Source organism: Rattus norvegicus, chromosome 4 (assembly GCF_021556685.1).
Source record: "Rattus norvegicus strain SHRSP/BbbUtx chromosome 4, alternate assembly SHRSP_T2T, whole genome shotgun sequence".
In the NCBI taxonomy this organism is placed as follows: Eukaryota; Metazoa; Chordata; class Mammalia; order Rodentia; family Muridae; genus Rattus; species Rattus norvegicus.
Genome location: NC_141537.1, coordinates 51708521 through 51735671, shown reverse-complemented (window position 1 = coordinate 51735671; position 27151 = coordinate 51708521). Strand labels below are relative to the sequence as shown.

At 42.1% G+C, this 27151-nt stretch overlaps 1 protein-coding gene and 1 long non-coding RNA gene across 4 annotated transcripts; both read left to right on the top strand.

Moving 5' to 3' along the window:
- The first annotated feature begins 5771 nt into the window (after positions 1–5771).
- Positions 5772–7492, top strand: LOC148006253 (dual specificity protein phosphatase 3). Of its 2 annotated transcripts, XM_087659699.1 has the most exons (2): positions 5775–6359; positions 7452–7492. In XM_087659699.1, the coding sequence occupies exons 1-2, from the start codon at positions 5793–5795 to the stop codon at positions 7464–7466; spliced, it is 582 nt and encodes a 193-aa protein (XP_087515825.1). In that variant the 5' UTR covers positions 5775–5792; the 3' UTR covers positions 7467–7492. The 2 variants fall into 2 exon arrangements, with proteins under 2 accessions (XP_087515826.1, XP_087515825.1); XM_087659700.1 differs by lacking the exon at positions 7452–7492 and having other exon boundaries at positions 5772–6871.
- Positions 7493–9070: 1578 nt separating this feature from the next.
- Positions 9071–23952, top strand: LOC147994768 (uncharacterized). Of its 2 annotated transcripts, XR_015686402.1 has the most exons (6): positions 9071–9636; positions 10233–10448; positions 13958–14175; positions 21534–21615; positions 22069–22282; positions 22637–22890. It is a non-coding gene; the product is annotated as an uncharacterized LOC147994768 (long non-coding RNA). The 2 variants fall into 2 exon arrangements; XR_015686403.1 differs by lacking the exons at positions 9071–9636; positions 10233–10448; positions 13958–14175; positions 21534–21615 and adding an exon at positions 21693–21868 and having other exon boundaries at positions 22637–23952.
- Positions 23953–27151: the final 3199 nt, after the last annotated feature.

The window sequence follows — 27151 nt, the reverse complement described above, 5'->3', positions numbered from 1 at the left end:
TTTCCCGGTTTCCAGGCAAACATCCCCCTCCCCGCTCCCCTTCCTTATGGGTATTCCCCTGCCCATCCTCCCCCCTGCTGCCCTCCCCCCAACAATCTAGTTCACTGGGGGTTCAGTCTTAGCAGGACCCATGGCTTCCCCTTCCACTGGTGCTCTTACTAGGATATTCAATGCTACCTATGAGGTCAGAGTCCAGGGTCAGTCCATGTATAGTCTTTAGGTAGTGGCTTAGTCCCTGGAAGCTCTGGTTGCTTGGCATTGTTTTTCATATGGGGTCTCAAGCCCATTCAAGCTCTTCCAGTCCTTTCTCTGATTCCTTCAACCGGGGTCCTATTCTCAGTTCAGTGGTTTCCTGCTGGCATTCGCCTCTGTATTTGCTGTATTCTGGCTGTGTCTCTCAGGAGCAATCTACATCCGGTTCCTGTCGGTCTGCACTTCTTTGCTTCATCCATCTTGTCTAATTGGGTGGCTGTACATGTATGGGCCACAGGTGGGGCAGGCTCTGAATGGGTGTTCCTTCTGTGTCTGTTTTAATCTTTGCCTCTCTATTCCCTGCCAAGGGTATTCTTGTTCCCCTTTTAAAGAAGGAGTGAAGGGCTGGGGATTTAGCTAGGTGGTAGAGCGCTTACCTAGGAAGCGCAAGGCCCTGGGTTCGGTCCCCAGCTCCGAAAAAAAAAAAAAAAGGAGTGAAGCATTCACATTTTGATCATCCGTCTTGAGTTTCATTTGTTCTAGGCATCTAGGGTAATTCAAGCATTTGGGCTAATAGCCACTTATCAATGAATGCATACCATGTGTGTTTTTCTGTGATTGGGATACCTCACTCAGGATGATATTTTCCAGTTCCAACCATTTGCCTACGAATTTCATAAAGTCATTGTTTTTGATAGCTGAGTAATATTCCATTGTGTAGATGTACCACATTTTCTGTATCCATTCCTCTGTTGAAGGGCATCTGGGTTCTTTCCAGCTTCTGGCTATTATAAATAAGGCTGCTCTGAACATAGTGGAGCACGTGTCTTTTTTATATGTTGGGGCATCTTTTGGGTATATGCCCAAGAGAGGTATAGCTGGATCCTCAGGCAGTTCAATGTCCAATATTCTGAGGATCCTCCAGACTGATTTCCAGAATGGTTGTACCAGTTTGCAATCCCACCAACAATGGAGGAGTGTTCCTCTTTCTCCACATCCTCGCCAGCATTTGCTGTCACCTGAGTTTTTGATCTTAGCCATTCTCACTGGTGTGAGGTGAAATCTCAGGGTTGTTTTGATTTGCATTTCCCTTATGACTAAAGATGTTGAACATTTCTTTAGGTGTTTCTCAGCCATTCGGCATTCCTCAGCTGTGAATTCTTTGTTTAGCTCTGAACCCCATTTTTTAATAGGGTTATTTGTCTCCCTGCGGTCTAACTTCTTGAGTTCGTTGTATATTTTGGATATAAGGCCTCTATCTGTTGTAGGATTGGTAAAGATCTTTTCCCGATCTGTTGGTTGCCGTTTTGTCCTAACCACAGTGTCCTTTGCCTTACAGAAGCTTTGCAGTTTTATGAGATCCCATTTGTCGATTCTTGATCTTAGAGCATAAGCCATTGGTGTTTTGTTCAGGAAATTTTTTCCAGTGCCCATGTGTTCCAGATGCTTCCCTAGTTTTTCTTCTATTAGTTTTGAGTGTGTCTGCTTTGATGTGGAGGTCCTTGATCCACTTGGACTTAAGCTTTGTACAGGGTGATAAGCATGGATCGATCTGCATTCTTCTACATGTTGACCTCCAGTTGAACCAGCACCATTTGCTGAAAATGCTATCTTTTTTCCATTGGATGATTTTGGCTCCTTTGTCAAAAATCAAGTGCCCATAGGTATGTGGGTTCATTTCTGGGTCTTCAATTCTGTTCCATTGGTCTATCTGTCTGTCTCTGTACCAATACCATGCAGTTTTTATCACTATTGCTCTGTAATACTGCTTGAGTTCAGGGATAGTGATTCCCCCTGAAGTCCTTTTATTGTTGAGGATAGTTTTAGCTATCCTGGGTTTTTTGTTATTCCAGATGAATTTGCAAATTGTTCTGTCTAACTCTTTGAAGAATTGGGTTGGTATTTTGATGGGGATTGCATTGAATCTGTAGATCGCTTTTGGTAAAATGGCCATTTTTACTATATCAATCCTGCCAATCCATGAGCATGGGAGATCTTTCCATCTTCTGAGGTCTTCTTCAATTTCTTTCTTCAGAGTCTTGAAGTTCTTATTGTACAGATCTTTTACTTGCTTGGTTAAAGTCACACCGAGGTACTTTATATTATTTGGGTCTATTATGAAGGGTGTCGTTTCCCTAATTTTTTTCTCGGCTTGTTTCTCTTTTGTGTAGAGGAAGGCTACTGATTTATTTGAGTTAATTTTATACCCAGCCACTTTGCTGAAGTTGTTTATCAGCTTTAGTAGTTCTCTGGTGGAACTTTTGGGATCACTTAAATAAACTATCATATCATCTGCAAATAGTGATATTTTGACTTCTTCTTTTCCGATCTGTATCCCCTTGACCCCCTTTTGTTGTCTGATTGCTCTGGCTAGAACTTCAAGAACTATATTGAATAAGTAGGGAGAGAGTGGGCAGCCTTGTCTAGTCCCTGATTTTAGTGGGATTGCTTCAAGTTTCTCTCCATTTAGTTTAACGTTAGCAACTGGTTTGCTGTATATGGCTTTTACTATGTTCAGGTATGGGCCTTGAATTCCTATTCTTTCCAGGACTTTTATCATGAAGGGGTGTTGAATTTTGTCAAATGCTTTCTCAGCATCTAATGAAATGATCATGTGGTTTTGTTCTTTCAGTTTGTTTATATAATGGATCATGTTGATGGCTTTCCGTAAATTAAACCATCCCTGCATGCCTGGGATGAAGCCTACTTGATCATGGTGGATGATTGTTTTGATGTGCTCTTGGATTCGGTTTGCCAGAATTTTATTGAGTATTTTTGCGTCGATATTCATAAGGGAAATTGGTCTGAAGTTCTCTTTCTTTGTTGTATCTTTGTGTGGTTTAGGTATAAGAGTAATTGTGGCTTCGTAGAAGGAATTCGGTAGTGCTCCATCTGTTTCAATTTTGTGGAATAGTTTGGATAATATTGGTATGAGGTCTTCTATGAAGGTCTGCTAGAATTCTGCACTAAACCCGTCTGGACCTGGGCTCTTTTTGGTTGGGAGACCTTTAATGACTGCTTCTAGGAAAGATAGTTCTTAAAGAGAAGAAACTATCGAAGATGTGCATGTGCATGTGCATGTGCATGTGCATGCTGGTAAAAAATATTCAGAGGGAAAGAGATGAGTGATCCAGCACGGCTGAGTAATTGAAGAGCTGAAGTTCTTGAGAAGCAAGAAAAGGCACCCAAGGGCTCAAGGCCTGAGGAAGACAGCCTTAGCCTTGAGGTCACAGGCCCTTGAGAAAATGTTAACTCCAATTCTCATTGCAAGGAGTTAAGCTCAGAGGTGTGATTCAGTTGCTGGGGTGAGGTAGATAATGTGGTATGGAGACAAGGGGAATGGTTCACTGCTGATTTCTGTTTGCTTTGAGTAAAAAAATGACCTTATCTCAAATAAATAAATAGTAGAGGATCCATGGGATGATTTTTGAGAGAGAGAAAGAGAGAGAGGTGTTAGAGTACAGCAAAGAAGGAAGACAGTAAGTGTAAACTTGCTGGGTGGCAGAAATAACCCACACAAGATGCAGCTAAGTATATATACTTAACATGAAGCCAGCACCTCCCAGTGGTTTTCTATAGCAAAATAGAGAGGGGATAAAGAAATAGCTCAGCAGTTAAGAGCACTTGCTGCTCCTGCAAAAGATCTCTAGTTTTCAGTACAGACTCAGCAATTAACAACTAGCTCTAACTGTAATCCCAGGGGATCTGGTGCTTTCTTTTGGCCTCTGTGGGCACCATACATATATGCATGCAGATATATATATATCATGTGGCACACACACACACGGGGGGGGGCACTCACATGCTTAAAACCAAAATAAAAACATCTCTGAGAAATAAAGAATAATGAGATATTCGGGCAGAAAGGGAAGGAGCAGGAACCAGTACACAGGAGTTCAGGGGAAGCTTTTCAGATGATTTGAACAGAAGTACAAGAAGTGAGGGTAGTTTCCCAGCATTCTACCTAAAGAAGACAGACAGAGTGAAGTTTTCAAGCAGGAGCCTAACTTCTTTGTTCGGTGTAGCTAGCATAGTTCTGAGAAATGAGGAGGAACAGAACCCATATATCTAGTTCTGGAGGTGAGGATAAATGAAAATAATGTTAAATATGCAGAAACCTGATTTAGAACTAGAGTAGCATTCAGAGCTCATTTGGAGCAACATATACTCTTATACACGAAGAATGACACAGAGGAGCTCAATGAACGAGTCTGCAGAGTCATGAGATGGATAGCGGAAGACCTCATCCTTAAACCCCTGTCATTGAGTCCTAAGCTGCTATAGGACTACAGGTAAGCTCCTATACATACTATTTTTCTTTTGCTTTTTTCTTTTTACTTTGTTTCTATCTTTTTATTCCTTTTCCTTCATTCCTTTCTTCTTTCTTTGTTTCTTTGTTTCTTTTTTTTCTTTTTCCTTTGGTTTTTCAACATAGGGTTTATCTTTGTAGCCTTGGCTGTTTTTGGAGCTTGCTCTATAGACCAGGCTGGCCTTGAACTGATACAGATCTGCCTGCCTCTACCTCTCTAGTGCTGGAATTAAAGAAAGATGTGTGCCGTCACTGCCAGCTTCTTTTATTTTCTTCTTCATCTTCCCTTCTCATTCTTCTCATTCTCTTCATCTCTACCCTCTTCCTCCTCTACTATTCTAGGTAGGGTCACTACCTGGATGTCCTGTGTAGGCATAAATGTTTTGCAACCTATTTTTAATAAGGGTTCAACCTCTCCTCCAGCCCACCACCTAGCAGAGGTAGTGGAAGAGAAAAGTTATTAGGATATGGGGGAAGTGGACCTTTCAGCAGTAGTTCTTTGGGGGTGAGCTTGATTACTTTGGGTAGCAGTTCAGTGCCATTGCAAACACCAAATAGGATTTGGCAGCTGCAGAGCAGTCCTCTAGGCAGGCAGACACCAGGCACGAACCAGCAGGTCCTTTCAGCAAGCAGACATCAGGCAGTTGTAGTTCAATCCTAAAGAAACCGACAGACTTGCCAACCAGTCTGAGGAGAGGCCGTGGAAGCAGCAAGGTGTCATAGGTACCTCACAAGCATTTCTTGGGCATATTTCTTCTCTCAATGGCGGTGTTAATACAAGTTGCGCTCAACAACACTATGTAAGGTGAGCCAATATATGTGTATCTTTGGCAAAGATAGCAAGAAGGAGCAAACTGAATCAATGTTTAGTGCTCATCTCCCACTGTCTGTGGGGTCATATTTTACTCCTTCATCAAGTGACCTTTCACATGTTTGCTATATCCTTGCACCTGTGCCTACCTCAGAAAAACAGTCTTTCGCTTGTCTGCTTTAGCAAGACATCCTTTCACCTGTGTGCTCCAGCAAAACATGGTTTGAAAAAACTAACTTTCCAAAGAACAGAAGTTTCCATTTCAGTCCTGGAACTCACTCTGTAGACCAGGCTGGCCTTAAGCTCACAGAAGTCAGCTTGCTTCTCTGCCTTCGGAATGCTGAGATTAATTGCTTGTTTGGCCATGCCCAGGTACTATACGATTTTTCTCAGAGGAAAATTCATAGCATCCCACAACAGAAGAGGGCACACTGCCTTGTTAAGACAATATTCTGGCCCCTCGCTCGCTCCTGCCCCGGCATGCAGGGCCCCGCCGCCGCCATGTCCGGCTCTTTTGAGCTCTCGGTGCAAGATCTCAACGACCTGCTCTCGGACGGCAGCGGCTGCTATAGCCTCCCGAGCCAGCCCTGCAACGAGGTCATCCCGAGGGTCTACGTGGGCAACGCGTCTGTGGCTCAGGACATCACCCAGCTGCAGAAATTGGGCATCACCCACGTCTTGAATGCCGCTGAGGGCAGGTCCTTCATGCATGTCAACACCAGTGCTAGCTTCTACAAGGATACGGGCATCACCTACATGGGCATCAAGGCCAATGACACGCAGGAGTTCAACCTCAGTGCTTACTTTGAAAGGGCCGCAGACTTCATTGACCAGGCCCTGGCCCATAAAAATGGCCGGGTGCTTGTCCATTGCCGTGAGGGCTACAGTCGCTCTCCAACGCTAGTCATCGCCTACCTCATGTTGCGACAGAAGATGGATGTCAGGTCTGCTTTGAGTACTGTGAGGCAGAATCGTGAGATCGGCCCCAACGATGGTTTCCTGGCCCAACTCTGCCAGCTCAATGACAGACTAGCCGAGGAGGGCAAGGTGAAACTCTAGGTTGCCCATAGCCTCTTTTGCAGAGGTCTGACTGGGAGGGCCCTGGCTGCCTTACTTAGGAAACACAGTGTACCCTGTTCCCTGCACCACCAGGCACTCGCCCATGTCTGTCCCACTGTGGTCCCGGGGCCACTCCACCCTTAGGGAGCAAATGAAGAAGCTTGCTGGGGAAGCCATTTTGCTCCTTGGCTGCCCTTTCCTGTAATTTATGTCCCCCTGAGGTGGGACTCAGGGAGGAAACCTGTGGCATCAGTGGAATCAGTGACCCAGGGCAGGAGGCCTATGAGGGTGCAAGACCTGAGACACGGGCACCCCCTTCATAACCCCCTCCCCAACTTGGGTTCTTCCTGAGCGGTCCAGAACCATGGACCAAAGGAACTATGCAAACACGGGCCCTGATCTCCCCACATCCATCGCTGGTCCTCCCAGCCCGACACACTCTACTTAGACAGACGCATGGCATAAGTTCTGAAGCAGAGTGGAGGTAGATTAGTGACTGGATTTCCAAAAAAGAAAAAAAAGGCTTTTGCATTTTATTTCCTTAGACTTAAAGACACTACGTAGGGGCCTGTGGGTGAGCAAAGCTGTTTTTCTCAGAGGGCTCTCTTGATTCTTTGGGATGTTTAAAGTGTGCCTCGCTGGAGAGCTTTCGCTCTGTATCTGCTGCTTCAGAGCCTTCCCTATGGATGGCTCTGTTCCTTCGCTTGTTAGAAGAGCAATGATGCCTTGGGCAGGGTTTTCTCTCTTTTAGAATACAGGGTGTGAGGTCCAGCCTATGAAAAACAAGCAAACAAAACAAACAAACAAAACCCCTCTGTTTGGAGAATTGCAAGGGTTTTATCCTGAACCATAGTCTTGCTGAGCTCAAGTCATCATGCCAAGGGATCGCCATCCTGGTTGCTATTCAAAGAATAGTTAGGAGGAAGTTGGCCAATTCCAGCTCGTGTTTGTGGGTGTGTGCACGGGTGCGTATGTTGAGGGGGTGCCTGTCGCCTTGGGGACAGAAGGAACACGAAAGGCCCCTGTGTTCACCCTGTCCATTTACGGGGTGGCTCTGATGGTTCCACGGTGTCTGTGCAGGATCCCTGGAACTGACTCGCTGGACAGAAATGAGACTTGAAGGCATCACCAAAATGGATCCCTTTTATTGGAGAGAGACAGAGAGAGAGAGAGAGAGAGAGAGAGAGAGAGAGAGAGAGAGAGAGAGAGAGCGAAGAAAGAACTGCCTTTTAAAGAAATTTCTAAGTACGGTTTTGAAACACGCTGGACCTCGTGTGTGTGCACATTCACCAGAGATTGAACACAATCTTCTTGGGACTTTATGTTCTTGTTATTCGTATGTCCCCAGGGTCACACAGAGCAGAGAGGTGGCAGTCAGCCACCACCCCAGCACCTGGCACATAAGCACTCATAAAAGCCTGTCTTATGCTATCCGGAGCTGTTTGAGGACCCCGTATATAGAGAGTTGCCGTTGTGGGACACACGGATTCCAGCATCCTGGTTGCCTGCCTGTAAGGTGTCTGACAGGAGTTTGCAGAGAAATCTTCCTTGGAAGGAAAGAAATATCAGGGATTTTCGTTGAATGTTTCAAACTCAGCTTTAAGTGTAGGACTCGGCAGTGTTAATGGTTAGGATAAGGAGTGTGCCTTTCTCACAGCTGCTGAGGGGACATCTGGCAAGAGCCAAGAGAAGCAGACCTGTCTTAGGGTGTCACTCCCAGGGTGAAGACCTCCGATCCCAGCAGGAGCAGAGCTGTGCAGCCTGGATGGTCATTGTCCCCTATTCTGTGTGACCGCAGCAGGCTTGGACACATGGGGCTGGTCATCTTCCCCCCTCCCCCCAGAGTGGAATGGCCGTAGCCTCAGTCTGTAGTGTTCAAGTGACTTTCTTGCTTAAGACACAACTTGCATCTCAAAATAGCCCTGTAAAGTTGACAGAACCAATTCGTGTGTTATGAGAGGGGAAAAAAAACCAAAAACCCGCAAAGCAAAAACATCTGGGCTAGCCCGGTGTGGTTGCACGTCTGCAGGCCTAGTTCACAGGAGGCAGAGACAGGAAGATCACTGGAGGATCAAGGATAGCCTGGTCTGCATACTGAGACTCCAGCCAGGGCTACGATCCCCAGATCCTGAGTTTTGGTTTTTGGTTTTTGATTTTTGGTTTTCGAGACAGGGTCTCTCTGTGTAGCCCTGGATGTCCTGGAACTCACTCTGTAGACCAGGCTGACCTCAAACTTAGAGATCTGCCTGCCTCTGTGTCTGAGGGGCTGGGACTAAAGACTTATGCTACCACTGCCCAACTAAGTTCCTGTCTTCTAAAAAACAAAAAATTCAAGGTAATTAAGAGTTGCCAGTTCTTTAAAGCTAAGTGGTGGTAGTTTCAGACCTGCTGCTTGAGGAAGCTGGGGTGTTCTTGACTTGGCCCCGAAATCAGCCCCAACAATGTCCAAGTGCCCTGCACATGACTTTGAGCCATCTCCAGAGAAGGAAGTGAAAATTGCAGCTTCCCAGTTGGTTAGGACACAGCCTCACTTTATCCAGGCATCACATGGTGACACGTGGCCTTGAACTCTCCGCTCTGAGGCTGGGCTCCCCTCCCCCTGCCTCATCTGAGTGACCACCCCATAGGACAGCCACAGGACAGTCACCAACATCTCCCTGAGGCCTCTTTGTGGGAACATTAAGGAAAGGGCCTTTGGGAGGTTCCTGGCTTTCCTTTGGGGCTATTCACTGAAAGTTCTGCATTTCTTGGTTGGCTTTACCTCTTGTTTATAAGATTAGCTACAAGTCTTCAGGTCAAATGCTCACGTTGTGGAAAAACCAACTGCATGCCTGCCCGTGAGTAGGGGATGGTGGTGGGGAATCCTGAATAGTGTTCTATCCCTGGAAAGAGATAGAATAGGAATTCAGGGTGTCCCTCCTCCTTCCTCAGACCCAGTCATTTTCTGTGACTCATAAAAATCCAGGTAAAAATTAACAATGTAAAAATGGTTTCTCTTCTCAATTTTAAAGTCTGTCTGCATTTTCCAGGGGGTAGGTCTGTCTCCTTGCCATTCTATTATCTTGAGAGCACAGACTAACACTTACCAAATGAGCGAGCCCTTTTGGCCCACCCTAAGGCTCTTCTGGGCTCCAGCACTCTTAAGTTGTTTTAAGAATCCTGGCTTGACCTTTAGCACCCCCAGGGAAATGGGCGTGAATGATGACGACACGGCCAGCAGGGGGGACTGTTGAGAAGGTTGGTGCCTTCCAGCCATAGGTTTACGGTAAGTTGCTCACAGTATTTAAAATGCTAAATGTTTAAATCAAAATAAGCACTGATCTTAAATATGAAGATAAGGGATTTTTCTCACAGGAAATTTTCTCTCTCATAATTCTTTTAACAGACTTTATCCTGATCGTAGAGTAGAGAGAAGAATGGTTGGATATTTCACTTGCGTTCCTCTTTCCTCTGCCAGCTGTTAGGGTGACTTGTAAAATGCGATTTAGTAGACAGAAAAGTTCAGGGGGAAAGGGATGGTGGAGTGAGGCAGAGCACTGTCACCTGCCTAATATGGGAGGACCTGAGTTCAATTCCTGCCATTGGGGAGGAAGAGGAAAGTTTAATGTCTATTACATCACCGCCAGTGTTAGCGCACTATCAAACTGTAACCAAAATAAATGTCTTACCTTACAAAGAAAAAAAAAAGACAATATTCTGCAATTAAAATGATTCAGCTCATTAGTTTCCCCACACTGAACACACACACACACACACACACACACACACACACACACACGCACACATGCACACATGCACGCATGCATGCACACACATCTGTTCTGGTAATAAAGAGGATTAACTAACTGTTCTGCTGGTCAGTTTATTTTCTACACTGTGAGCTCATCAGTCATAAGCAATGAACAATGGACAAGGAACGTTTCTAGGAAAGCTGTGTTAGTAACAGACTCTGAAGGGAAACTGAGCGACCAAGTCTGAAAAAAAAGGACAGCAACCCAGATGGTTCCCTGGATCTCAATACCGGCAACTCTTAAAGGATCCATGTAAACGAGTTCCTATTGGAGACTTGAATTTCTGGTAAGAAGCTTTGGTTATCCTAGCCTTTGTAAATGGTAGAGTTCTATGATTGACACCCTTTTTTTTTTTTTACCTTTATTAACTTGAGTATTTCTTATTTACATTTCGATTGTTATTCCCTTTCCCGGTTTCCAGGCCAACATCCTCCTAACCCCTCCCCCTCTTCTTCTATATGGGTGTTCCCCTCCCCATCCTACCCCCATTACCGCCCTCCCCCCCAACAATCCCGTTCACTGGGGGTTCAGTCTTAGCAGGACCCAGGGCTTCCCCTTCCACTGGTGCTCTTACTAGGCTATTCATTGCTACCTATGAGGTTAGAGTCCAGCGTCAGTCTATGTATAGTCTTTAGGTAGTGGCTTAGGATTAACACCCTTCTTACATCATCTGGAGTAGTAGAAGAGTTGACCTCCACAAGATGAGATCTTACATGACCAAAACCTAAATTGTCCCACTCTAAGTATGCATTTTATTCAGTCCTTAGATCACAACATGGCTGTTTATATTATCTGCATTTTACTTAAGGGTCAGAGAGGTTAATTACATTTTCAAGTTCACAGAACTAAAAATTAACATTCACGGGTCTTGGCTCAGACCTGAGGCTATATTTTTTTAATGAATGTTTTCTCTCTCCCCTCTTTGCTCCTTTTCTTGATCCTGCTGCTGGGTTAGGGCAAGTCTTACAATAGGCGCATGTGTGGTGGAAGAGTCCTAAATTAAGTGTGGATTTGAAAATTGAATGCACAATCATGGCACTCTTTTTTTACAGCCCTCGACCACCATACATACCGGCCGAGTTTTGGGTTGACCTCACCATATCTGCTCCTTTCTACTTCATGCAGCACTTCATTTTTTCTACAAGTGTTTACACATTTTTAAGATTTATTTCATTCTTATTTATATTTTTGTGTATATGTGTCTGAGTCCACATTGGAGTATGTGAGTCTGAATGCTGGGGGTCTCAGTAGCAAGAGGCATCAAATATAGAATTATAGGTGTTTGTGAGTTACCTAATGTGGGTGATAGGAATTGCATTTTGGCCCTCTGCAGGAGAAGAGCACACCCTTAACTTCTGAGCCATTGACCCAGCCCAGTTTTTAATCTTTCTTAATCAGTTTTACTGGTGTGTGTTAGTCAGTTTTCTCCCACAATCAACTTGTAAAGAAAAATGTCAACTTAGGTTCACAGTTGTAGAGATTTGAGGTTTGTGATGGGTTGCGCTGCTTTGGGCTTGTCATATAATAACCATGAGGATACGTAGTATTGCAATTGCTCACCTTTAACCAGAGCAATGAGAACAGAGAAGAAGAAAAGACTGAGTCCCATCAAGGACATGAATGCAATGCAAAGACCTAAAGACCTCCCGCTAGGCTCTGAAATGTCTCAGCATCCCCAAAAGCCCAAGCCAGGACCGTGTCTCTAACTCATGGATCTTTGTGGCCATAATAAATATTACTGAGTGGGTGTGTTAGACTCAGGGGTTTATTTTTCACAGCTTGAGCATCCATGATCAAAATGATTTCCTGGTGAGGGCTTCCTTTCTGGCGGCAGGCAGCTGACACCACTTTCTTCCTCCTCTTCTTCCTTTTCCTTCTTTATGAAAATTTATTTATGGAGCTGGGGTGATGCCTCAATGGTTAAGAACACTGGCTGTTCTTCATTGACTCTCAGCACCCATCTGCCAGCTTGTAAGTGTCTATAGTACTAGTTCTAGGGAATCTGTGCCCTCTTCTAGGCTCCATGGGCACTAGAAATGCACAGACATATATGTAGGCAAAACACCCACACATAAACAAGACAATAAAAATTTTTTTAAATATTTATTTATTTTTATTTTATATGTATTTGTATTTTCCTACATGTTTGTGTGTTTATATATCACATGTGTGCCTGCTGATGGCAGAGGCCAGGAGAGAACATCAGATTGCCTGGAATTGGAGATTCAGACAGCTGTGATATGCCTTGTGCATGCTAGAACCAAGCTACTTCCTCTGCAAGACCAGCAAATGCTCTTAACCACTGAGTCATCTCTTCAGCCCAAGAGCCAATATCTCCCCATGCTCTCGAAAGGCAGAGAAAGTGTGAATTCTCATTCTCTTACAGAAGCACCAATCTGTTGATGGAACTTCCCTTACCACCACCCTTTTCCCCATCAGGACCTCACCCAAATTTTGGCAAGTCTCAAAGCTCTACACTCAAATATATCAGAAGACAGGGCTTCCACATATGGATGTTATGGGTAATAGGAACATTCCATCTATAACAATGCTTAGCACTTCAACAGAAGGTGGTAACATTTGATAGATACAAAATTCCGTGGTTCTGTAAATGCAGAGCAATTGTTAACAGCTCCTATAGAACAAAAATGAAAAGAGAGTTGGCTAGGGAAAATATAGGTCTACCAGCAGTTTGGCAAGAATTGCTTGCTGCTTTCCAAGTGGTGATAATTGCTGTTCAGAATTAATTTGACTTAATAGATAAAAGAATTTTGTCTATCAAATGTCCAGCTCTAAGTTTTAAGGGCATAATATTTAGATTAAACAGAAAACCAACACCACCAACAACCAAAGAAGTCTTCAACATCCTTAAAATGTAGAGTGAGTTCTTGGCCTCTTTAAAGCCTCTAGTTAGTTTAATTAATCGCTTTTGTTTTTTAGCACCATGAATAATTAGTATGAGAAAATATACCTTTCCTCCAACTTTCCAGTTATTTTTTCTATAAGTTAATACATAGAATTGAGCAACTCTGGCATTTCTGTGGTTAGGCTGATGAGTTACTTTGATTTTTCTCCTTCTGAAATGTCCTTTTCCCTGTCGAATCATTTTCCTGAGACATAAAAACACACTAAAAGGTAAATGAAGCCTATTTATACACTATTCATTGATTTCAAGATCACTATCAGGAGCTGCCAACACCCACTCCTATTTTATGACAGTTTAGTTTTGTCTGCACATCTGCACCCAACTTGAGACCATCGGATTCCTTAGTAGCTGGACATGTCCAGGTGACAAGGTTCTCCATCCATCCTGTGAACAGAAGCCATGTGCTCCACCTTCTTTTTTAAGATATATTTATTTATTTTATATTTGTGAATACACTGTAGCTGTCTTCAGACACACCAGAAGAGGGCATCAGATCCCATTACAGATGGTTGTGAGCCACCATGTGGTTGCTGGGATTGAACTCAGGACCTCTGGAAGAGCAGTCAGTGCTCTCAACCGCTGAGCCATCTCTCCAGCCCAAGGGTGGTGCCCTCCTCCATGTCTCTTGCTTCCTTATCCTGTGATCTGAACTATGAAAACAGGAAATGCAGAGGCTTTAAAGCAACCAAATTCCCAAGAGACGGAAGCCATGGGTCCCAGCGGCCCGTCTCACTAAATTAACATTTTTCTCTCATCTGTATAGTCAGTGTGGAGGAAATGAACGACTCAGTTAACGCTAATGTCTAATTGTGTTTGTTTCTTCTTGTGGCAGGGTTTTATACAACTCATGCTAGCCTTGATCTTGCCAGGTAGCTGGATATACATTGAACTCATGGGCTGTCGGCACCTGCGCCGCCAGTGTGTGAATATCGGGGCGTAGTTCTGCGGGATTGAAAGAAAACACGTACACGGGTCACCCGTTTTCAGCGAGCGCCACCGAGGCTTTACTGAGATCTCCTTATATACCCGAGGCAAAAGCCGTGGAAAAACAACAAGGCAGGTGAAAAATCCCCAACCAGGAAAACAGGTAAAGTCTGTCTGGTGAAAGTTGTGGCCCAATCAGGGGCATAAACAACTTCTTACCAACAACATCCTGCTTCTACTTCACAAGTGCTGGGCTTATAGGCTTGTACCACCAGACCCAGCATTTGTCTAATTTATTAAATATTATGTAGGAATATATAATATTACCTCTCTTTCCAAGTTATAATATAGCCAAGGGGTTGGGAACCTATACAGAACAGATAATGTGGATGGTTAAATTCTTTAAATAGAAAGGCCAAAACTATCAGGAAAAGGGCTACATAGATAAAAGTACTAGATATATTAGTTTGAAAAAGCCAAAAGAAAAAGCACAAGGCCCTGGGTTCGGTCCCCAGCTCCGAAAAAAAGAAAAAAAAAAAAAGCCAAAAGAAAAGTCAGTCAAAGTCAGCCAGCCTTCATAGTTTGTCAGAATGAATACATCAGGTAAGAAAGAAAACTGTCCTGTGAAAGAACATGACTTAGAGTGATTGAGTTGGGCTGGAGAGATGGCTCAGCAGTTAAGAGCACCGACTGCTCTTCCAGAGATCCTGAGTTCAATTCCCAGCAACCATGTGGTGGCTCACAATCGTCTGTAATGGGATGAAGACAGCTACAGTGTACTCATATACATTAAATAAATAAATAAATAAGTAATTTAGAATGATTGAGGTTGAATTTAGGAATAAGGTAAGGGCAAGTAAACACAAGCAGTATATGCAGACATCTGAGTTCTTCATCAATAAAGTGGCATAAATATGACATTAAGATGGACAGATCAGCACACAAAGAGATTCTCCCTGAGGACCTATGGCCCTTGGGCAATGATAAACAATCACGAGCCTATGGTTTCTTACGATGACAGCTGACTAACACGAGGTTTAGCCAAGTTACAGGAGACACCTCTGAGATCATAGGGCCTTGACCTAAGAGATCCTCCTGCCTCTGCCTCACAAGTGCTGGGACTAAAGGTTTGTACCAGCACTGCCAGGTCGAAGATCTTGTTTTACCATATTAATAAACTTGGTTGCAAATGCAATTCACACTACATTGAAAGTGCACGTACTTTCCTTGAGATAAAAATCTCATAGCATTTTTAAAGTTTTGAAATGTTTTACACACACACACACACACACACACACACACACACACACACACACACACAAAGAGAGAGAGAAAGAGAGAGAGACATATATTTATATTTGAAATGTTATATGTATATATCAATGCTGTGGGTTAAAACCAGAGCTTCATGCATACTAAGCAAGCAGTCTATCATAGAACTACACCTCACTAGAATAGAATAGAATATATAGAATATATGTTATATATGCACACATCATATGCATTTTATAATATAATATTTTAATAGTAAAACACATGTGGTATACATGGTGATCTAAATATCCTTTCATGTTAGAACAGTACTCTATTAACATCTTAGTTTCAGGCCAGATGTGGTGGTGCACACCTTTAATCTCAGCACGTGGAAGGCAAAGGCAGGTGGCTTTCTGTGTGTGTGAGGCCAACCAAGTCTACAAAGTGAGTTCCAAGACAGCCAAGTCTGTTACAAAGAGAAACCCTGTCTTGAAAACTGACAAAAAAAAACCCAAACAAATAAACAATCCCTAAACAAAACAAACAAAACAAAAAAAAACCCCAAACAATTGAATTCCATAATTATAATTTCTTTGCTACCGTGTCCCTGCCAGGACACACTACATTAATCACAGGAGTCTTTCCTTATTTATCTTTTAACTTGTCAGATGCTGTACTAAAAGTGTCTATGAAGCATGTGCCCAGGACAGCAAGAAGGTTGCCAGCATGATTGGAGAAGAAATAAAAGGAAAGAGAAGGAAAGAAGATCAGGAGATTTAAAATATAAGTATTAGGCTGCATAAATCTTCAGCAGGAGTTTATAGAGTAGAAATAAACTATATGTACATTGCAGGAAACAAAAATCTCTGTAGTTGATAATCCCAATATAAGGCAATTCTAGGACATAAAGGGGCCCCATGAGAGGCTACAGCTCTTAAAGCTTCTGAGCTTTATCGTGCAGGCTATAACACTGGTTACACAGCATCGGAGGAAAGACTTGGATAAAAAAAATGGTGACCAAAGCAGTCATAAGTGAAGGAGAGAGGGGAATGGTGTTAAAAAAATCTTTCTCTGGTGTTACAGTGTGGTCATAAAGTCCAGTAGTAAAATTGGTCAGTAGCTAAAGCAGAAGGCCAGAGAGGTAGGTCTAATAAAGATTCCGGCGGCAAACTGGGTCAACAAATCCAAAGACGAGCTATGAAAATAGTTAAATCAATAAGTACCTAGCAAGCAAACTAAGAAAATAGAGACAATACAAATCACTAATATCATAATTGAAGTGTAGGCCATCACTGCAGACGCTAGAGGCACTAGAAGGATAAGAACTGGACTCTAGGAGCAACTCCGTGGCCACAAATTGGATGACCTAGATGAAACGGCTTGTTTCTTGAAAGCCAGAATCTGCCAAGTTGCACATCTGCAATCCTAGTGTTCAGGGGCTAACACTGAAGGACTGCAAGTTTGAGGATAGTCTGGGTTAAATTTCGTGAACCTGTCTGAAAAAAACAAACAATAAATCAGTAAAACTTAACAACTAACATCAGAAGCCTGAAAGTTTCTTGGCAGGTCAGGATCAAAGCAAGAGTGCCCCTTCATTCTACCACATTTCCCATGCAAGTTCTAGCTGATACAACAAAAAGAGAAAAGAAAACATAGAGAGATTTTAAATAGAAGAAATAGAATTGACTTTATTTGCCGATGACATGACAATCTACACAGAAACAAAACAAAACAAAACAAAACAAAACCAAAACTCCCACAACCTCTTGAACTACAAACATTAGGTAGGATCCAAGGCTGATCTACAGGACACAACTGCTTTCCTATATATCAACAATGAAGAAGTAGAACTTGAAGCTAAAACCACATCACTATAGCTGGGCCTCCTAAGCTAAAACATGTGGATACAAACTAGCAAAGTGTAAAAGAGCTCCATGAGGGAAACCACAAATTATTGGAAGAACCCAAAAAAGAAATAAATGAATTGAGTTACTTCACATTCAGGGTTAGAAAAGCTCAATGTTATAAGGTCAGCTTTCGAAACTTGATCTACAGATTCTTCAACACAATCTCAGCAAAAGTCATGGAACAAATAAGGACAAAATGATTTAAACTTTTATGTGGGGAGACAAAGGCAGAGCAGGCAACTCAATATTAAAAAAGAACAAGATAGGAGGCATCTACTCAATTTCAAGACTTACTCAAACTCTGCACTAACCAAGGTGGTCTGGTTACAGAGGCTTTAATGTACACACACACACACACACACACACACACACACACACCACTTATTGTGGTCAGGACTTTTTAATGACAACAATATAGAAGTAACTATTAGAGCTATTGAGAGAGATGATTCGAAATTTAGGGGTATATGAGTATAGTAGAATCATATTAAAACAACCAGGCCCAAGAACTTATTGGACACACCAGATCATGGGAAGGGTATTACATGGAAAGAATGTTACTCTCTCACCTGGACACCATAAAGTGGTGGGTACCTTGAGAAGGCTAGGCTGATTCCATGATAGTTAGGCTTCAGACTGACAATTAAGGAGACTAGACTTAAATCTCTGTTTTCAAGAACTGGGCAAGTCCAGTTAAGTCCAGACTTCAGAAGCTGCTCCATCACCTGGCCTGAGGCAAGGACAATGGGACAGCAGCTGTTCCCAGACCTCCCCAAGCAGGTTTCCAGGCCCCACACCCTGGTAATGGAATATCCATAGAGATGGATCCAACAGATAACATAGAGGTCACCTACCCTGGAATTCCTTAGTGTGCTTTAAATCAGGCCTGCAAGCTTACTTGGATGTCTCTCTATCTTGGTAATGGGGAGACCCCAGCATGCTAGATTTCTGTACAATAAAACTCTTTGCGTTTGCAACCTGTTTGAGTCCAGGGTGTCATTCTTCGGTTAAACATGAAAGGGATGTTGCTCTCTCAAATGATGGGTACCTAACACTGTGATGGCTAATACTTTGTATATGTATTCAAGACCAACAGTCATGGAACTTAGGACTGTCCAGCTCTTTGGCTCCCTGCTGCTGCTGTGGTCAGTCGAATGCCATCTGCTGGCCCATCTGTTCTCCCACCTGGACCCAAACCTAGCATTCCTGCTGTTGGACCTTCATTCTGTGGACCTCACAGCTGGACCTCACATCTAGACTCAGCTCTGCAGCTTTGCTCTAAAATCTGACTCTCCCACTTCTGACTTTCCCACAGTCTCAGCAGCAGCTTATGCCCTGCAGCTAGTTTTAGGTTCCTTATCTTATCGATTCAAACTTTACTTGCATTTCTTTTCAGTTCACTGCAGTAATTCTTCGGAACTCTGCTTTACCCTCTCTATCTTGTTTTCATTCTGAAACCACACACATGCACAGACAGATAGACACAGGTATTAACCGTGATATGAGAGTTAATATTAGCATTTAAGATTAGAATACTGGAGCCGACATTGGCCTCAGTCAGACTACCAAGGTAGGAAGGATTATTTGATAAACCGCTGCCATGGAAACCACCACACCTTGTGAATTCTTTGTGATTTGATAAATTCTGGCATTGTGGATGGAAATGAACCTGTTCCAGGTTTCTGGCATGGTGCCTTATTAAAGACAATAGTCAATAAGGCTGTTCTTTTCTACTCCGCAATGAAAAAATATTGAGTCTTGATAGACTATCTTGTGTTATAGCTTGAATCTGAAATGTCCCCATAGTCTCATGTTTTGAATCCTTCATCTCCATTTGATGATATATTTAAAAGATCGTGGGTCTTTTAGTAGGTAGGGGCCTACCCTGTAGAAGTAGGTCCCATGGAGTAAGTCTTTGAAGGTTACATCCAGGCTCCTAGTTCCAGTTGCTCTATGCTTCCTGGTCCAGTGCTGGTAGTGAACACACCTCTCCTACATGATCCCACCCACCACAGCTGAGCCTCTTTGCCACCATGGGATGAAATCTGTCCGAAACTATGAGCCTCAATAAATCTTTCTATAAAATTTTTCCTCTGTTTGATCTTTGATCACACTAGTGCAAAATTAACTAACATACCCCAGATTGCTTAAGTAAGCCCTAAATAATGATGTGTCTTTGAAAGACCGAAAACAGGAGAATCAGAGAAAGAGATCATGAGACAGTAGGTGCAGCAACTAGAGTAGTGTCACCATAATGTCACCAAAGCTAAGGAGCAGCTGTGGCCACCAGAAGATGGAAAGGGTAAAGGAGGAGCTCTCACTGAACTTCAAGGGAATCTGCTGCTAGAGTAGAAAAATATCCTGGCCAAGAGAACGGAATCTCTGGCCTCTGAGGAGACCTACCCTTCCAGTTGGGCTGGTTCAATCACCTTGGCTGAGAAGACCTCTAAGAGATGCTAAAGAGATGGCATGGTAATTCGTCTTTTAATGAGATAATAGTCTTCCTTGTCTAGTGGACCTCAGCCATGTACAGCTGTGAGTCTGCCTGCCTTTTGGAATTATTTAGAAAAGTGTGACTCCTCTCTCTCTCTCTCTCTCTCTCTCTCTCCCCCCCTCCCCATCTACCACATGTCTTTCTTGTCCATCAGATCTGATCTCCAAGCTGGCTTAATTGGCATGGCTTTTCCCCTTTCTCCTCTGTTCTCCACCACGGAGCTCCAGAGATTTTTCTTTTAAGCTAATAAAATTCTCCTCGAGCTTCCTTTTGAGTCCATGCTTAAATTCTGTTATTGAGGTGGCTAAGAACTTTAGAAGGGGACTCGAAAGTTTTGCTGCTAAGACAGCATTTTCATTTCAGGCTACAATCTCCTCTCAGGTCTGTGACAGAATACACTTCTGTCTGTCGTTTAAGACACAAGTCCAAGATCTGTCATGGGAGCCCCTGTAGTAACCTCTGTAATTTTTGATTGTTTGAAGACATTGTTTTCCATGAATTCATTGTATAATGGGACATCTGTTCTTATGCTAACAGAATAGCCCCAGACTCCTTGAATAATTTGTACTGATTGAGTTCTTTTTAGAAGAATTCCGAATGTTCATTCCTGAGTCCATCACAACAGTGAAGCTACAGAATTCCGTTATTGACACAAACAAACTTCTCAAGCCCTTTTATAACTAAATGTACCTTCTTTTCCAACTCTTAGTTTTGGAATAAGAGTTGGGGATTATTTGCCAATATTTTGGAAGATACCAAAATCCTTTAAATGACTTAAAATTATAATTCTTCAGGAATCCCATCTTCTCTGGATAGTGATAAATTCCTCTAGGATGTTCTTAATTCAGTCTTTTGCTGTCAATGTAGATTTACATGCAGTTCTTGAGTTCTTGGGGCAATGGACAGATCTCATAAGTCCTCTGCCCAGTTTTCTCAAACAAACCCCAGCAGCTTCAGGTCCAGGTGGACGAAGACGCAGACTGGCAGACAGTTGAATTGGCTACATCAGTAACAGCAGACTGGGTAGAGCTGAAGGCACCAGAACACTGTCCTAAGTTCCCTTCCTGTCCATCCTGGGTGCACAAACCAGGTATCGGCCATCACAGCATAGTGCTAGTTAGACGTCTGAACTTTTACAAGACTAGAGCAGTTCTATAACTAGTATTTTTAACACAGGTACAATGCCCTGATCTCAGGTTTTCCAGTAGCTATTTCTCTAGGTGATTTGTTCTATGCAATTTGATCACATGTGGTGTCCTGAGTCCGTTGCAACAGTGAACCTACAGAATTACTTTATTGCCACAAACTTCTCCAGTCCTTTTTATAACCATGGCTGCCTCCTTTCCAACTCTTAATTTTTTTGGGGGGGGGAGGGGGAATAAACAAATTGACAAATGGTAAGGAAATTACACAGGGGTGGGGAAGTATCTCAAGATTCCATTTCCAACAACAGAAGTGACAGAATTGCAGCAATATATAACAGGCTTCTGTAGGCCATGGAGGGTGGATTCTCCTGAAAATGATTAAAACATTTTAGGGTTCATACACTGCTCAGGATTGTCCTGAATTGAGCTGATGAGTTCAATGGACACAGGAGTGGAGGAGCTGCTGTGTGCCTGACACACTTTTGATGCTGGAAATAGTCAACTAGCATTTTAGAATTCCTCGGGGATAGCAGGGGAGCAGCTCTAAAATGAAGTTACATCGTAAATGCTTGGTGGAAAATGAGAGGCTCTGATAAAGTTGTCAACTGGAACTATGAGAGGATTGGGGACAGGAGTTAAGAACGTGGCAGGGCAAACTGCTTAGATGCTAAGTTACAGGCATTAGTAAATTAGTAAATGTGTGACCTCCGGTGTCCTGCAGAGGGCCAGTGGATGAGCATGTGGATGAACACCAGTGGCTGTGTCCTGGTGATGAGACGTGACCTTTCTGCTGACTGCTGGAGGTAAGGGAATGAGGAAGTTCTCATGAGTCAATGTGCTGTGACGCACAGTAAACTGTGTGAAGGGTAGTGTAGACTATATGGATTGAAACAAGCTTGCTAGAAGGAATCTCTGGAGTCTGTCCTGAGAACATGTAAAGTCACACAAAAGAGCAGAATGGCTGGCCAAACTGATAAGTAGTTATCTCATCATCTGCATGCAAATTAAGGAAAACATCCCTCTTTTAAGCATCTTTTGGCAACATAGAGACCTAAGGTGAGTTCCATCTCGTACACTAAAAGCTATACTAAAAACAGTGAGAGAATTGTTTTTGTTCTCAGTTACAAAGCTGCCATGCACAGTCTAAACAATTCGCTTCAAGACACTTACTGGCTAATAATGGGTAAAACCAGGATGTAAACTCTTCTAACTCCAAACGCAACCTTGTTACCTCGTGTCTGTCAATATCACCACAGGATGGGGTAGGACGGTGGCCTGGAAGAAGGGGAGAAAAGAGGGAGTTGAGTTGACTTCGAAACCTGAAAGTTACACTTCCCACTGGCTGCCAGTTCTTCTCCACAAAGCAAGCAATCTCTTTGGATTCGGCTTCATGAATAGAGATGGAAAATTTGACCATGGAATGGAACACTGCAAAACACCAGAAGCCGCCTTTGAGCACACCTTCTCTGGGTAAAGAAATTATACAGTAAAGTACAAACTAAGCCTCAAAGAGACCTCAGCAGTTCTACAGAATAAATGTATAGAGAAAATAACAAAGGATTCATTATTAAGTTTTCATGTTCAGTCGGGATATAGTCAGAATAGCTCAGATGTGATACCTGGTTGGTTTCCGTGTAAACAAACCTCTACCATACAGTCTCACCACCACAATAAGTCACTCTACGATGGCTGCCCTGCCATAATCTTTTGAAGTTATAGGTCGATATCTATCTTTCCTTCCATATATATATACTATATGTTGCCAGTCAGGTATTTTGGTTACAGTAACACAAAGATAATTAGTATGCTCTTGATTAACCACAGGACTCTGAAACAACATTGTGGAAGATGCAAATCAAAGAGATATTGAGGAGCATGGATATGAATTTTCTTGCCATGGAGTGGAAGCCGTGAATACACTAATAGTGGCTGGAGAAATGGCTCAGCAGTTAAGAGCACTGGCTGCTCTTCCAGAGGTCTTGAGTTCAATTCCCAACAACAACATGGTGGCTCACAACCATCTATAACAGGATCCGATGCCCTCTTCTGGTGTGTCTGAAGACAGCAACAGTGTACTCAAACAAATAAATAAAAAATAAAATAAATAAAAATCTTAGAAGAAGAAGGAGGAGGAGGAGGAGGAGGAGGAGGAGGAGGAGGAGGAGGAGAAGAAGAAGAAGAAGAAGAAGAAGAAGAAGAAGAAGAAGAAGAAGAAGAAGAAGAAGAAGAAGAAGACACTGTAACAGACATTAACCTAGAATTTGTAAAGCGATTTAAAAAGCAACCAGAAGAGGACAACAGAGAACAACGAGGGGATTCCTGTTCCATATTTAGGCCATAAGTATACACCAAGGAAATATATGCTGCACACAAAAAACAATGTCAGCATTTGAAAGTCCACACAGCCATCCAGGATCCCAGGATTCCTACCTAATTCCTTGCGACAGGCTGTAATGGAACGGGCAATGATTATAAAAAGGCTCCACAAACTTAAGAGTGGGGAATGCCCAGCAGAAACCGAACGGTGTCAGGGAGCTCTGTTTTGCTTTATTTTATCTCTGTTTTGTTACTTGTGCAGTTTTTAGCCCTGAAGTGCACCTATGGGATTCTGGGCCCCCCATTGTTGCTAATCTGTCTGCAATGACTCGGTAATTTCACTAGAGACCAGTCTTAGCCGGATACTAACAATTAGGTGGTATTCTGTTACACGTAGTTCTGTGGTCTTGTCTTGCAAAGCAAACAGCCCATTGCAATGTAATGTGACTAGAGAAGTTAATGTTTAATAAAAAGAGCACAGTCAGCCCAGAGTCCTCTTGTGCTTAAAGGGTTTCCACACCATCTTCTTCAGAAATGAAGTTGCAGATGTAAGCAGTAATGTCTTAGGATAACACGACTTTACTCAGTATTTGTTCAGTTACTTTTTCTGTGAAGCTTTTTCTAGCTGAATTTTTTTTCTTTTTTTAAATGGAATGTGGACAAGTGTTTTTAGCTGACTTGAGGCTTGCTTAATTTTATTTACTGAGATTTAGAGGAATGTCAAAGGTGCAGTCACATATTCCCATTTGCTTCATGGCCGTGAAAATTCTTAAGGGATTTATTTTATTAGTCTGACAAATATAAATAAAAAAGATTTTTAGATGTATTTATTTTTATGTGTCTTGCGTGTACGTATGTGTACCACATTCATGCCTGGTACTCTCAGAGGTTGAAAGCCCCTGGACCTAGAGTTATAGGTGGTTGTGAGTTGCCATGTAGGTGCCAGGAATTGAATCCAGGCCCTGTGCAATAGCATTGAGCATTCTTAACGACTAGGCCATCTCTCCAGCCCCTGACAAATATACATTTTAAAGTACTTTGTATCGTGAACAATTTTATACATATGAAATGCCTGCTTTTGTGTGTATTTGCATTTATGTTTGCTTGTATCTCAGAGTGCACACATATGTCTCAGAGTGCACATATGTGGGCCTGTGTCTCTGTGTGTGTGTGTTTAATTTGATCCATGATTTCTGCTTGTCTTTTCATCACACACTTCACACTATCATATAAACCTTTTATAACGTATTGTAAAACCATGACATTAAATGAGAAAATTCCCTAGGAGCTAATATTTTATGAATTATGCTTATAGAATTACAAAGTACCCTTTGGGGGATCTATTAATATTCTTGATAATTTTTGTAATATTAATTTGCAAATAATCTCAAAGGCAGGTAATTTACTTTGTAGCCACTATTTGAATACATTTTCAGATGTAGGTCACCGTTACACACTGTACCACCTAATTTAATTTATAATGTGGACAAAAATGCTGTTTTTAATGCTTTGAAAGACACCCTAGAAGTAGAATGGAAATGATATCTTTTAAATAATCAAAGTTTTATAGTACTTAACATTTTCTTTTGTTAATAAAAATGGTAATAGACTGAAAACTTAAGCATGCTTTTTATGCAAAAGTAAATTTCATATATATATATATATATATATATATATATATATATATATATATATATATATATATCAAGTTAAACCACTTAGTTTATGGACTGTATTGATATATACCAAAATATAGTGCTGTGAAATTGCCTACATTATAACTTGTTTATAATTATTGTGTTCTTTTTTTTAATATTTATTTCATGTATGTGAGTACACTGTCGCTGTCTTCAGGCACACCAGAAGAGGGCATCAATTCTCATTACAGATGATTCTGAGCCAACATGTGGTTGCTGGGAATTGAACTCAGGACCTCTGGAAGAGCAGTCAGTGCTCTTAACCGCTGAGCCATCTCCCCAGCCCAATTATTATGCTCTTATGAGCAAGGACAAAGCTAGAAATTCTGAATGTACCTTGTTATAAAAATTCTAAATTATATTTCTAAACTACATGTGTATTTTGAATTTTACCCAGCATCTACGGCTACTTTTACTGTGTATCTCTCATTAAATCATCATGCCTCTCTACCTTTTTTTTTTTTCTAGAAAGATGAGTTCCTGGCTACCTCTCACAGTTTGAGCTTTTAATTCAATATATATATATATATATATATATATATATATATGTATATATATATATAATTTTAAAATAATCATACTCATAGGCAAAAATCCTATGATTATATACATTATTGACTACTATCTTAAAACACTATCTCAGAACTTAACAGAGCAAATGTGTGGGCCTGTGGAGATGGCTCAGTGGTTATACTTTAACATATAAAATATGTTTACATTGAATACTAAACTCAAACACTACGCAGGAGGCTGCGCATGTCACTGTGGCAGAGAAGCAAAAGAGAGAGGAACTGGTTGGCTTCCCAATGACCCTCAGTGATCCAACTTCCTCACGGAGACCTTACTTCTTACAGGGCCCCAACATCCTCCAGCAGCATCACAGACCGGCAACCAAGACTTTAACGCATGGTTTTTAGCAACACTAACCCAACCATGAGCCGTCAGAATGCACAGCACAGCATGGCTACATTAGTGCCTTGTTGTCGGTTACTGGGATGGAGATGCTGATCCTCCCCTCCCACGTGGTACTCTCTTTCGCTCTCATCATTCAATATCCTGGTCTGAGTTATCCTACATGGTGATTGGAATCATTGGTGGCCATGTTTATATGTGATCTACTCTTCTAAATGCAGAAAAAAATGATTCTAAATGGACTATTCCAGTTAACCAATATTCTGAGGCCTTTAAATCACTTTTATGTTTAAAATAATGTGATGGGCTCATTAAGTTTACAGACTGTAGTTTCATCTCAAACCCCACACACATTGAACAGAGGATGGATCTTCTCTTCCATCGCCTCTTCTTCTTCCTTCATATTTTTGAGACAGTCTCTCTATGTAGTCCTGGCTGTCCTAGAGCTCACTATGTAAACCAGGCTGGCCTTGAACTCACAGAAACCCACCTCTCTCCACCTCCCAAGTGCTGGGATTAAAGGTATGAGCCACCAAGCCTGAACAATGAATATATATTCTTAAGCAAGCAAAAGAGAAGGACTATGAAGTTATTCACCTGGGTTGAAGCTTGGCTCTGTGAGGTCCTAGTACTTTGACTCTGGGCATAGTTTCCTTTTCCCCCCTTCCATTCCTCCTGTGTATTTATAGGATTACAGGAATAAGCAGATATAACAATCTTAGACATGTGGCGGCACATAGTAAGTACACAAGCAACATTAGCTTTAGAACATGTGATCATCACCTATCGTTAAAACACACAATAATATCAGGTTGGTTAGCACCTCCCGGACCTGTAAAGTTCCCTGCATTCTCCTTACCTGCGATCACAAATCCAGACTACTCCTGCCTACCTACAGTAGACAAATAGAACCCAGGAAGGTAGCCCAACTCTTCCACAGAACAGGCTAAGTCACAATCATTCTGAAGAAGTGACTCATTGACTTAAAAAAGAAATCACAACACGTACTGAGTAAAAATATATGTAGTCTACATTATAACAGAAAACATATACACATACACAGATTCTCACACACTGTGCAGCACATGTTTTAGGAATGGTTTTGGCTCTAGTCTGTTCAATGAATCAAAGTAAAAACGATGTTGGTTGTAAGTCATTTATTAGTTTTATCGTTGACCAAAGAAAGTGTTCTGAGCCTTATCTTAATGTGTGTGGGACATAGGAAATCAAACAGACTTTAGGAACAAGCATTGCTTCCACGGGTGATTTTATCAGACTGTGATAAACATAGTTTCCTTCCTAGTCTGTTAAGTTACAGAGAAAAAAAGCTCATTCCCAAACAGGAACTTACTTTCCCATGTAAGGGGTTTCATAAATTCTTTTAGTGGGATACAGGAACCAGAGGAGAGGCATG

Excerpts from the sequence above, each read along its gene's own strand:
- LOC148006253 (XM_087659699.1), top strand. The coding sequence starts at position 5,793 with ATGCAGGGCCCCGCCGCCGCCATGTCCGGCTCTTTTGAGCTCTCGGTG.